The sequence below is a fragment of the Peromyscus maniculatus genome, chromosome 23 (assembly GCF_049852395.1).
Source record: "Peromyscus maniculatus bairdii isolate BWxNUB_F1_BW_parent chromosome 23, HU_Pman_BW_mat_3.1, whole genome shotgun sequence".
Lineage (NCBI taxonomy): Eukaryota > Metazoa > Chordata > Mammalia > Rodentia > Cricetidae > Peromyscus > Peromyscus maniculatus.
In genome coordinates, this window is record NC_134874.1 from 16,063,766 (window position 1) to 16,077,275 (window position 13,510).

The 13,510-nt window shown below is 42.1% G+C and overlaps 1 protein-coding gene across 17 annotated transcripts in view; it reads right to left on the bottom strand.

Moving 5' to 3' along the window:
• Sbno1 (strawberry notch homolog 1) overlaps positions 1-13,510 on the bottom strand; it is a 53,631-nt gene that overhangs the window by 32,407 nt on the left and 7,714 nt on the right. For 3 of the 17 annotated variants that reach the window (XM_042268073.2, XM_006970692.4, XM_076561268.1), the window contains exons 2-10: positions 10,761-10,889; positions 9,852-9,956; positions 7,214-7,526; positions 6,022-6,122; positions 4,687-4,783; positions 4,175-4,335; positions 2,495-2,628; positions 2,231-2,321; positions 508-669 (exon numbers count right to left, since the gene is read on the bottom strand). In XM_042268073.2, coding sequence (XP_042124007.2) covers positions 508-669; positions 2,231-2,321; positions 2,495-2,628; positions 4,175-4,335; positions 4,687-4,783; positions 6,022-6,122; positions 7,214-7,526; positions 9,852-9,956; positions 10,761-10,889 — 1,293 coding nt within the window. Of the gene's footprint in view, positions 1-507; positions 670-2,230; positions 2,322-2,494; positions 2,629-4,174; positions 4,336-4,686; positions 4,784-6,021; positions 6,123-7,213; positions 7,527-9,851; positions 9,957-10,760; positions 10,890-11,585; positions 11,799-13,510 lie in introns of those variants that run through there. The other 14 variants (XM_076561267.1, XM_006970693.4, XM_076561271.1 and 11 more) reach the window with 8 other exon arrangements.

The window sequence follows — 13,510 nt, forward strand, 5'->3', positions numbered from 1 at the left end:
TGCTGGGATTAAAGGTGTGTACCACCACTACCAGGCATAGCAGGGGTGTGTGTATGTGTGTCTGTGTGTGTGTTTGTTGGTTTGGTTTGGTTTTCAAGAAAGGAATTCTTTGTGTAACACCGGCTGTCCTGGATCTCACTCTGTAGACCAAGCTGGTCTCCAACTCACACATCTGGGATTAAAGGCATGCACCACCGGCCGGCTGTTTTTTGTTTTTTTAAATTTTTCCAGACAGGGTTTCTTTGTGTAGCTCTGGCTGTCTTAGGTGTGCCTGCATATACTTTTTTTTTTTGTTGTTGTTGTTTTTCGAGACAGGGTTTCTCTGTGTAGCTTTGCGCCTTTTCTGGAACTCACTTGGTAGCTAGCCCAGGCTGGCCTCGAACTCACAGAGACCCGCTTGCCCCTGCCTCCCGAGTGCTGGGATTAAAGGCGTGAGCCACCACCGCCCGGCTTCTGCATATACTTTTTATGGCATTAAAAATCAACACAATCTTTATTAAAGGATACCACTCCGTCGAAGTCATCACCACACCAATGCAGAAGCTGTTTTAACCTGGTCTTATATTTACCACCAGACTGGCTTTCACCAATAAGAGAAGAATAGGTAGCAAAAATAATACCCTTTTTCACACTCCCATTGTGTTTGGAAGAAATTTTTCCGTATTTAAACTAAAAAAAAAGAAGAAAGAAAGAATTAGTACATCTTCCTCTCAGAAGTACCCACCACAAACTATGAGAGTCAAGTTAGTAGGTGGTTTATGACAGACTCCAAACAATCTAGATGCAGAAAACTTACAGTACATAAATGCGAACATGTCCAATCAGCTTCCCTACAGAAATGACAACAGGCTCCACACATACCTGCTGTGCACTCATATACTATTCATAAAGCACTATGACGGAGTCGGGAATAGAGGACCTCAGCACAAGTGTTAGCAAATAAGCTAGGGTATGACCTGGCGGTAGAGCACTTGGTCTAGCATGCCTAACACAGGGCTCTATCCTCGGCACCTCCAAACACAGAATCCTGAGTAACGTGCCCCTCAGGTACACTGCTTAGAAATAAACCTTATCCAGGGATCAGTTTCATGGTTTAGTTTTACACTGCAATCATTCAAAACTTATTACCACACTGACACATTAACTACTTTACTAAATAAAACCTAACCAGAAAAGCCGCTGACCTACCAAAGGAAAGCCAGTGAGGACGAGGCTCCTAACAATGGGACAGATAAAAAACATGAAAATCAGGGTTACAGTCACTGATTTTCAAGACAAGTAGGGAGCTCCTTCTAGGATTCTTCAAAACCAAAAAAAGGCACATAGTACATTTTAAGATTTGCGTCAGGAGGTCAGACTTGGTGGCACCCACCTTTAAACCAAGCACTCAGGAGACAGAGGCAGGGAGACCTCTATGAGTTTGAGGTCAGCCTGGTCTACATAGCAAGTTCGAGGACAGCCAAGGCTACACAGTGAGACCCTGTCTCAAAAAACAAAAATAAGATTTGTGCCAGGCACTTTACATGCACATGCTTAATCTCAGCACTAGAGAGACACTGAGACAGGAGGATTGCTGTGATTTAGAGACCGGCATGAGCTATGGTAAGACCCCATCTTAAATATTAGGTAACCATTAAAATTCTAATCATGGGGCTGGAGAGATGGCTCAGAGGTTAGGGGAACTGACTATTCTTCCAGAGGTCCTGAGTTCAATTCCCAGCAACCACATGGTGGCTCACAACCATCTGTGATGAGATCTGGTGCCCTCTTCTGGCGTGCAGTCACACATGCTGTATACATAATAAATAAATCTTTAAAAAAAAAATTCTAATCATGTAAAACTGTTTTAGATGTAGATATTCACTTTCTTGTTTCCATACCGACACAACTCTCTTAGTTAAATACCAACAGTTTGCAAACCAAACGATTCTCTCTAGGTTGCACAAATGTGATGGGGTCACTATTTTTCTACCCTGCACATGGACAGGCATACAAAGCACTCTAGAAACTAAGAGAAATAGAACACTGGAGACCAAGAAAACAAACTCCATTACACCTAGGACCACGGCCACTTTGTCTGCCATTAGACACATCCACAGCCTAGCATGTGTGTTGTGTGAAATAACTCATTTAGTCCTTGTAACAAACCCACAAAAACAATTGTCCCATCCTCATAGATGAGTCAGTCAGTATGCACTGATAGCCCCATTGAACAAGGAGGCTTCCATACCTTATTTAATGAATGGATCAAAATGTTTTTTGCTCCAATATCCTTTAAATCTCTTTCAGCGTCATATTTTAAATCATTTGATACACTAAACCTGTCAAAAAAAGAAAGTAAACCAAATTAAACTTGAATTGTATTTTTTCATAGAACTAAGGTCTTGATACTTAAAATTTAATTTAAATTCATCCTGTCATGCTAAACAAACTATTAAAAACAAACAAACAAAAAAAAAAAACTTCCTCAGTCAGCCAACCTTTTGGAACTTACCACAATGCTCTTTTTCTACTCAACAAATAGTTTTCATATATGATCCCTGCTATCGTCCGGCCTTTGCCCACACCAGCACCATCACCTATTAAGAAGCCAGCACGATCTCCATTAGGGAGGAATGTTTCATGTTGCTAAAAAGGGAAAAGTTGGAAGAATGGGTTTCATTTTCTCATCAAGGTAATGAAGTTGCCCATGCTTCAGTAAATAAGCTCCTACTCAATTAAAACAATCACAGACATGTGTCATCATTACCCCTCCTGCACTCTGACATAAGCATGCCCACCCCCAGCATGGACATTCTCTCTCTGTTAAGTACTACACTTGCCTTCTACCCTCCATGCACTCAACAGCAAAGACAAGAAATTGGTGAGGTTGCTCCCCTCTTCCTCTGAAGACCTGCCTGACAAAATGTCAACTTTCACAAGATACTTGACCATTCACACACAGCATTGCTTATCCTACAAAAATGGAGTTAAAACAAAATTTCTTCAAGCATGACTGAAGTGAGTCCCACTCACATGGTGTATTACCAAGAGTACTTGCACAGCACATGACTGCCAGTTTACTAACTACCTTAACAGTACGGGCACCAAGTCTTTTCAAAAGGGAAAAAAATGGGGTAACAAACATTCTTACATATACCTCAGATTCCTATAGAAGTCTTAGATAGAAGATAAACACAGTCTTCATATTAATAATATCCCCACGTAAAATTCTAGGTCATGACTTGTCATTTCTACTAGAAGGCATTCTCAAGATCCCTGCTACATTTTCCCTTTTCCTAACTAACACATAACCTAATTTTTCTTTTTCTTTTTTTTTTTTTTGGAGACAGGGTTTCTCTGTCTGTCCCTGGCTATCCTGGAACTCACTCTGTAGACCAGGCTGGCCTCAAAAGCAGAGATCCACCTGAGTGCTGAGACTAAAGGTGTGTACCACCACCGTTTGGCCACTATATAAAAGTTTGGGGGGAAAAAATACAATTCCAAGTTTTCTGGCAAGAAAAATTTACCTTTATTAAAACTGTATTACATGGGGCTTGGAAAGATGGCTCAGTGGTTAAGGGCACTTATTGTTCTTCCAGAGGACCCAAAATTTGATTCCTAGCACCCAGGTCAAGTGACTCCCAACTGCCTCTAACTCTAGCTTGAGGGCAGAAACACTCCAGCTCCCGCTGCTGGTCTGTCATTATCTGACACATGTGGAATACACTCCTAAGACACACACACATCATATACAAAATAATAATATGGGGGCTGGAAAGATGGCTCAGCGGCTAAAAGCAGGGATTGCTCTTCCTGAGGACCTGGGTTTAATTCCCAGCACCCATATGGCAGCCCACAACTGTCTGTAATTCTAGTTCCAAGGGACCCAAAACCCATGGCAAAACTCCAATGCACATGAAAAATAAATGAATGAATGAATGAATGAGTAAGTATAAGCCAGGTATTTTGGTGCACGCCTTTAATCCTAACACTTGGGAGGATGAAGCAGGTGGATCTGAGTTTGAGGCCAGTCTGGTCTACACAGAGAGTTCCAGAACAGCAAGAGATACATACAGAGATTTTTGTCTCTGAATGAATGAATGAATAAAATGAAAACTAAACAAACAAACAACCTCCCCCCCATCTTTATTTTATATATCAAGATAAAGCATCAAACTTAACTAAGAATTACCTGGGCTGCGTAGGTAACTGCCTCGAGCTGCAACGCTGAGAGCCAGCCATTATCAATGGTCTCTTCAGAGATGGAGGTTTTGTACCAAACATCAGGAGGAGTGACACTGGACAAAGAGCTAGTCTCCACAACTGCATCAGGGTGACGCAGGCCAAGCTTTACTAAATAAAAATGTTAGAATGTCTCATTTCAATCATTCTAGTAACATTTCCAATCTTATGACAGAGAAAATAGTAGCCACTCACTCTGAGCTTATAATATAAAGTTACTAACTGTAGTGTATTACTGACATTTGACCAAAATGACCTAAGCACACAGTTTCTAAGACTGATGATGAAATCACCTAGTTTAAAGCAGACCTCACACATGGAGCAGAGGCAGGCAGGTCTATGTTCCAGGACAACCCCTACACACCTCTAGTCTCATCTACCATGACTGATGAGGTGTACTAATACCTTAATTGTTTAAGAGAGATTAAGTTCTAGAGGTTTTGACAAAACCTACAGACATACATTTTATTGGCATGTACTCTGCATAGGTCTCTGCATGACCCATTTCTTCCTCATCTTCTTCTTCCGGTTCATCTTCCTCTTTAACAACAGGACCCTTCTGTAACACAAAATACAACCAATCTTAAGTCTAGAGACAAAGGGCAAGAGCCTATGGGACCTTTTTCCAACCTGCCAATACAAGGTACCAGCTGCACATTCTGTGCAATTTCAGTTCCTGCCTGCCTGTCCAAAGGGAGACAGCAATAAGGGCAACCAACACACCAAGGAGCCACCACAGGGTTCTACACCCTCCAGCTACCATCTACAACTACTCTGTCCCTCAATTCTGATAATCTCTCTCCAATCTCAGCCCCTCTTCAATCCAGGACTTGAAAGAACAAGGAGTATGGGGACAAAAGGTGGGTCACCCCAATGCACAAGCTATCAAACCAAGATTTTATAGAATATACAAATATTAACAAAAATTATGTTGACAATTTTCCTTTCTCACTGTAAATATTCCTCAAATCATACTATCTGTCTGCCTTTCTTCCTACCCATCTACCTTAAACCAGAGGAAGAGGCCTTTCTTCCTCTAGCATGTATTTATAACCTGGATCCCTCCACAGAACTCAACTGTCCATTGCCGTGTCTTCTGTATGCCCTGCATCACTGATCTGTAAGCAGAACCAGCAGCTCCAACCATCAGCTCCTCGGTGCCTGTTAGTTTATGCTTCCTTATGAACCCCTGCCCGTCCATCACACCCTTCCTCCATAAGGCCTACAGAGTCAGAGTCCCGACAGTGTCCCTCCTCATAACCCAGGGCCTTTACTGTACCTTCCCCTCAGTTGTAAAGTCATGTGCCTCCACCACTCTATCCACACTGCACCTTTTGATGGCCCTCATACAACTCCTTAAGTCTAGATGGTACCAAATGCTATGTCTGCTGAAACAGGAGAGCTCAGGAAGGAGAGTCCTTCCAGACACTCACTGCACACACACTGCCATCCAGAAACATTATCTGACGAACCTGACCTAAGGCACACAGCACTTCCACAATTAAGGAAAAAAATATTTGAACAACTCATCCAGATCACTGCATAGCTCCTAACTGGCCACTTATTTGGGTTCCACCAAGTTACCAAAGGTTTAAGGCTAATTCCATGCTGTCATTTTTCCTGACCAGGTAGATGAACAAAAAAGGTCAGCCCTGCAAACAACACCACTGCCATGAAAGATACAGTTTTTGTAATTATTAGCCTACTTCCATTCAACAAGTTTTCTGAGGCTTTTTCTAAAGTAATTTTCAGCCAAGTATATTACATAGAAATATCAATATACCATTTAAAACTCACCATGGTGGGGGAAAAACTCCTCATTTTCATGTCATTTATCCATATCCTTGCTACTTCTTTATTAGAAGATTCTTTTTTTACTGCACCGTTACTGACATCAGCTGCAGGAAGAGAAGTGGATTGAAATTTACAAGTCTCAATTTCTTTTCCTCTAGTTTAAAAATTCAGCAGTTTATTCACTTCAAAAAAACAAACAGTATCTGCTGGGAAATAGTGATGAACACCTTTGATCCCAGCTCTCGGGAGGCAAAGGCAAGAGGATCTCTATGAGTTCAAGGCCAGCCTGATCGACAAGGCAAGTTCCAGGACAGCCAGGGCTACACAGAGAAACCCTGTCTCAAAAACAAACAAAAAACCCCAAAAAGCTGGTTATGGTGGTGACAGGAGGATCCCTGAGACTCACTGGCTAGCCAGACTAGCCTAGCCTGTCTGATGAGTTCCACAATAGGACAGTGGGAAACACCTACCTCCCTGGGGAGAGAGGGGGCTGGTAGACAGGGCATACATAGATAGGCACAGGCACAGTAAGATGCTTGGGCCTGCCCTTCCATGCACCTTTCACTTCTCTTCATAGCACCAGCCCTTCTCAGAAACACAACAGGTTCACTATCTTTCTTTAGTACAACATGAGCTCCTAGAGGGCTCATGTTTTTCCCCCAGCAACACCTTAAAGTCCAGAGAGGAGCTGGAACAATACACACATTAGGTATTTATTGTTTCAAAGACCGTAAAACCCACATTCTTAAACTGGATGGTGGTGGCAAGCACCTTTAATCCCAGCACTTGGGAGGCTACGGCAGTCTGATCTACAGAGTTCCAAGACAACCAAGGCTACACAAGAGAAACCACTTTGGGGGGAAAGAGGGGACAGGGGAACCAAAAACCAATCCCAACCAAAAGCAGAGTTGGAGAGAGGGCTCAGCAGTTAAGAGAGATTACTGCTCTTGCAAAGGACCACGGTTCATTTCCTAGCACCTACAAGGCAGCTCACAAGAAGCCAGTGAAATCTGATGCCCTCTTCTGGACTCCATGGGTACTTCATGCACAAGGTACATACATATATATGTACTCAAGACACACTCAGAAAAAAATAAATATTAAACAAAACATCCAAAACCACTTGTGAAACACACACACGGAAAACAAAATAGCATGGGAAGACATACAGTTCAAAGAGCTGTAAACAACTTACTGGCAGCAGTTGCAACGGGCTGAGCAATGTTGGCAGGTGGCTTCAGTTTCATGAGTTCATTTAGACTATTATTTTTCAGTAAATCCTTCAACTGAACCTGGTCTTTAGAAGGAGCAGGGGGCAGGGCATTTCGTACTGCTGGTGCTGAGACTGAAGGGCGTGTGTTTGCCGTGGTCTGGATAAACTTGGTTAAAGTGATGGTTTGCCTATTGGTTGTTGCAGGCGGCGTTTTAGTCATTACAATTGTAGAGCCCAGGGTTGGAAGTTGATTGATTTGATTCAGCACAAAGGTTGTAGTGGATGGAGGCTGCTGCTAGAAAAGAAGAAACACTTCACACACTCAATCTAACTTTGACAGTCTGCATTGGAGACCTAGTAATCCATTTAGCAATCTAAAACAGATGCTGGACAGAGGACTCAAAAGGGAAAGCTGTAAGCACGAGAACCTTCCATCTCCAGAACACAGAACTCATGACCATCTGTAACCCCAGTGCTCTGACAGTGACATGGAAGGCAGAGAGACTCTGTCTCCAACATGGTAAGAAGTGACAACTGTCCTCTGACCACATGCCTGCTGCGGCATATAAGAGCCCAGAGTCAACATCCACACAATCTAAACTTTATTCTATTCCTGCTTAACTATGGTACTTTAATTCTAATTTAACGATTAGCTATAAATTATTAGGTTAAAAACACAGCAATCAGGAAACAGTGTAGTAGTAATTTGACACTTTAATACAGGCATTAAAGGACATATAAATTATCATGGAAAGCTATCCCAAGCTAGCTGTGACTTAGAGTAACTCTAATAGGCCTAGCAACAGAAAAAAAAAAAAATTCTAGCCAGCACTGCCAACCAGGCAGACAAGTCTAGGCAAATCATATAAACCACTCAAGACCTAGGTTTTCCTGAGTTCAGTTTTTATTTTACTTTATTTTTTAAAGATTTCTATTGTCACCAGGCGTGGTGGCACACATCTTTAATGCTAGCACTTGGAAGGCAGAGGCAGGTGGATCTCCTGGTTTGAGCCCAGCCTGGTCTACAGAGTGAGTTCCAGGACAGCCAGGGCTACCCAGCGAAGCCCATTCTTGAAAAAAACAAAGATTTCTATTATCATTTTTCTTTTAATCTGTATGGATAGGGGTATATGCAGGTACTTATGGGGGCTGGAGGCACCAGCCCTCCTTGAGCTGGAGTCACCGGCACCTGAGAGCTGCCCCATACGGGTGGCTCTGCAATAGTAATAGTTAACTGCTGAGCCGCCACTCAAGCTCTTTGAAGCCAACTTTCTGCTAACATTGCACTTCTTTTAACTGAAAACAAACAAAAACCTTTCCATTTTTTCCTCAAATTCATTTTTCTGAGCGGCAAATGTGTGGGAGTAAAAGGACAACTTGAGGATCCCGGCTCCCTGGAATGCTTGGGTCTTGCAGCATGGTGACACATATCTTTCCCACTGACCCATCTCAAAAGCCCAACACTGTCTTTCCTGTTCCAAGCTGTTTGTTATCATACAGGTTATGCTATATCTTAGAGTATAAAAAGATAAACAGTCATATGGGGATTAGCTCAATGGTAGAGTGCTTGCCTAGCAAGTGCAAAGCCCTGGGTTCAGTCCTCAGCTCTGGAAAAAAGATAACAGGTAAACATCAAACACTGGTAATAAGGTGGTTACTATCAACAGTCTAAGACAAAGCCACGCAATCCTCCCTCCTTTACACCCCCCTTATTCATTCATTCATTTATTTATTTATTTATTTGGTTTTTCAGGACAGTGTTTCTCTATGTAGCTCTGGCTGTCCTGGAACTCACAGAGATCTCTGCCTGCCTCTGCTTCCCGAGTGCTGGGATTAAAGGTGTGCACCACCACTGCCCAGTGTCACAAACCATTTGTGTTGTTAGGGAGGAGGTGGAGTGAGAAGAAAACAGGGAGGAGAAAGGAAAAAGAAAAAGCTGAGTGTGTGGTTCAGGACTGTGAGAGCCATACATGGCAGAGACACAGAATGTGCAGAAGTTGAGCTCAAGGCCAACATGGACTACATGAGACCCTATCTCAAAAAATTAAAAAATGAAATAAAATAAAGCCAACTTGAAAATGCTACGTCTGTATGCATAGAGTATCTCTGTATATCACTGGTGTGTGTTTGTCCTTGTGGTGCTGGGGTCATCCCAGGGTCAGGCACCTACAAGGCAAGTCCTCTATCACTAAGCGACAACTCTAGCTCCTTTCTATAACTTTCAATAAAATCTTCTAGACTGCTATTTACCACTTTTAAACCAACAATACAAACTGACAAATTTTAACCAGTTTGACCATAATCTTTTGGATCATATTGATAGTGGCTATATTTGAGGTAAGGTCCAAAGAACTCTATATGTAAAGCACAATTAATCACATCAAAGTTACTGACAAAAGCCAAGGTACCAAACACTGAAAATAGTGAGATAACATGTACATTCAATCTTCATTTCACCAATTTTGTTGTTGTTAATGATTTACAAATACACAAGTGTTCTCTGGTACACAGGGAAATCAAAGCTAGCCAGGGCTAAAGATCTTATTTCAAATAAATAGTTCTATTTTTGCTACCACCCTAAACCATTTTAGAAGTAACACCAAATCTGAGTGGCTCTTACCCTCACATTTAATAGTGCAGGAGTAGACACTGTCTCTGGTTCTTGTTTAACAGGAACTGCTGCTTCTGTCTCCAAACCTAGATCTAATGCACTAAGTGGCATTGACTAGAGAGAAAATAACAGAGAAAGGATGGACAGCAGTGAATTCTGTTTCAAGAACAAGAGTTGCATTTATTTTATTTAAAAAAAAAACAAAAAACAACTTTAGAGCTAGAGTCTACTTGAGGGGTAGAACACTTGACTAGCCTGCAGAGTCCTTGGCTCAGACCCCAGTACCATACACACGAAGTCAAGGTTTACAATCAAACAGTTTGTACAATCACTACATCAGTTATAACAAAATATTGGTCAGCATAAAATCTCCACAAACTACACTAATATCAGAACTTTTTTTTATTTTTGCAAATGTAAAGAGAAGTCATAAAAAAGGTCCCAATAAAGACCAAAGGCAACTATGAAGAAAATTAATACTATTCCTATAAGAATGCTTAGCAATAGGAAAAACAATGTCTTGGTTTTGATGCAAATAGTAACTACTTCATTAATAAAAACAGCGTAAAGACAACATTCACATGTTATCTTTAAAGTTAAGGTTTATTGCTGGGCAGTGGTAGCGCACATCTTTAGTCTCAGCACTCGGGAAGGGGGAGGCAGGTGGAGCCTGGTCTATAAAGCAGGTTTTAGGACAGCCAGGACTGCATAGAGAAACCCTGTTAAGAACATCTTTTTCTAAAATGTCAATTAAACAGCTGAGGCTGTGTATCAGCAGTAAAGTGCCTGCCTAGCAGCACAAGTCCCAGGGTTCAATCCCCAACACCACCAACAGGAAAACAACAACACTGCTAATAGTAAATGACAATGGAAATTGCAAATTCAGAGAGGATTCTGGAGGATCTGGAGAACTGTTACCTGTTGAACTGAAGGGGGAGTAGGAGTTGCAAGTCCGGCATCTCCACCATCAACATCAAAGAGGTCATTCGGACTAATCCCACTCTCGCTCAAGGCAGCAAGCAGTAAATCTTGCCCCGGTTCCACCATCTTTAGAACAAAGTGAAAAATATTAACTCTCTTCTAGACACAAGCAAGTCAACATTTTCTATCAGAGCTGGTCATTCAGTACTTATGAAGAACCTGCTACATGTTGGAAAAAGATGAAAGTCTCTGATCCCAGAAACTTCACACTAAAATTAAAGGACACAGAAGCACAGCATTCAGAGACAAGAGTCTCTTTCACTCCTTCTCACTAAGATCAAGTTAAGAGTGTATGCAGCCGGGCGGTGGTGGTGCACGCCTTTAATCCCAGCACTAGGGAGGCAGAGGCAGGCGGATCTCTGTGAGTTCGAGGCCAGCCTGGGCTACAGAGTGAGTTCCAGGAGAGGTGCAAAGCTACACAGAGAAACCCTGTCTGGAAAAAACCACAAAAAAAAAAAAAAGAGTGTATGCCTAAACACTATGAAGCTGGGCCTAGTAGTGCACACCTTCAATCCCAGTACTCAGGAGGCAGCAGAGGCAGGCTGCTCTCTGTGAGTCTGAGGCCAGCCTGGTCTACACAGTGAGTTCCAGAACATCTAGGACTACAAATAAAATAAAAACACACTATGAGGTCAAAGGAGGCAAAAGTGAACTGTGCACCGGTTCCTAGGTAGATAACAATACTGAGTACAGGGGAAGAAATAATCAGGAAGACAAGTGTCTTCTAAACACTGCATTCTAACAAACTGTAAGTTCACACACCAGGGGCCTGCACGTGAGGAGGTTATGATCTGTGGCCTCACTCCTCCTCCAGTGATGATACAGGCCACTTCAGGGTTTTCAGATGCAGGACAGCCCGGAACAACAGTCAGTTTCTTACGTAGAAAGATTACTGACGGCAGTGTGAAAGCAAACTGGGGGGAAGTGGAGCAGACTCAGGAAGACATCCACTTAACAGGCACTGGACTGCAGTGTCTAGGAGAAGGAAGACAACTGTGTCCCAAGATATTCAGCAGAGACTCTAGAGGTTTCAAACTAAAACCTGGGGGCTGGAAAAATGGCTCAAGGGTTGTTAAGAGCACTTGCCACTCTTCCAAAGGACCTGGATTCAATTACTAACACCCACATTACTGCTCACAACTGTATCTCCAGTTAAAGGGGATCTTACACCCTCTTCTAACTTCCCAGAGCAATGCACATGGTGCACCCACATACACACAGGCAAAACACCCATACACATAAATTAAAAAATTTTAAACACCTCCAATTTAATTTTTTCTAAATTACACATACATTCTTGTGAGAATTTTTTCCAGGAAACAAATCTGTATCATATAAGCAATATACCTCAACTGTGTGTGTGATGCAATGATGCAGTGGTGACATCCCACGAGAAGAGGGTTAGCCAAGCACCAAAGCTGCAACCTAATATACAGCAACTTTTCAAGAAACTTAAGTAAGCAGGGGGCTAGAGAGATGCTCAGAGGTTAAGAGCACTTGCTGCTTTGGCAGAGGACCAGGGTCTGGTTCTCAGCACCCTAGCATGGTGGTGCTAGGATTAAAGGAGTGCACCAACCTCCATGCCTGGCCTCACTTGAGCTTTTTAACTGGTTTCTTAACAAACACTGAAAGTACAAAAATGTGGAAGGAAAGAACTGTTGGATATTCATACAAGAAAAGATGCCCAGAGCTGCATAGCACATGATCAGAGCTCACCTTAACCTACACTTTAGAGATCACAGTACAGTGTTTTAGCCATTCCAAAGGAGCATATGCAACTTTTACCTGTCAACTACAATTAAGTGGACTTGAGAGTAAAGTTCAGAGATCATATCTAGCATACATAAATAAGGCCTGGAACTCCACTCAGGAGGCAGAGGCAGGTGGACTTCTGAGTTTGAGGCCAGCCTGGTCTACAGAGTTCCAGGACAGTCTGGGCTACAAAGAGAAACTCTTCCTCAATAAATAAATAAATAAATAAATTAAATAAAAATTTAAAAAAATATAAAAAGTCCTGGCCCAGCATTAAAAAAAAAAAAAAAAAAAAAAGAAGGAACATAGTGTGAGACCCTTTGACCTCACTAGGAACTTTTTCATGAAGGAATCTCTCTATGGAGCTTTCCAGGCAGTTAGGCAAACATTTTCTAGTCGTTCTGTTCTGCAGGAAGCAAGAGAACAAGACGGAGCACTTACCCATTCTCTAACTACATTAAGCAGCTTTTAGTATTTAATCATATCCCAAAGGTAACAGACTCACACAACTTCAGTGCTAAATGAAGAAAGCCCTTAAAAGTCACACTGGCCAATCTTTTATAAAAGCAGCTTCATCCCAAAGTCGGGGGAGACATTTTCACAATACAAATCCAAAACACTGTTGCACATAGGGAACTGTCACTGTGTCTACCAAGGAGTTCATACTTCAGGTGAGTGACATCTGCCATGCAGCAATCTAACAAGCCCAACAATTACAAATTACCAAAGAATCATCAACTGCAAATAGACAACCAAAAAGTTTCACTTTTGCCAAAAGCACATCTGAAAGCATTCATGGAGAGGCAGGTGTAAGGAGCATGTGTAGAAACTGTGTAAATCCTGAGAAGCAATGTCACCCAAAAGAGCAGAAAGTACAGCACCCACTAACACCAACCCTTATCAGCAGGGATGAGACAGAGACCTAGAGCTAGCTC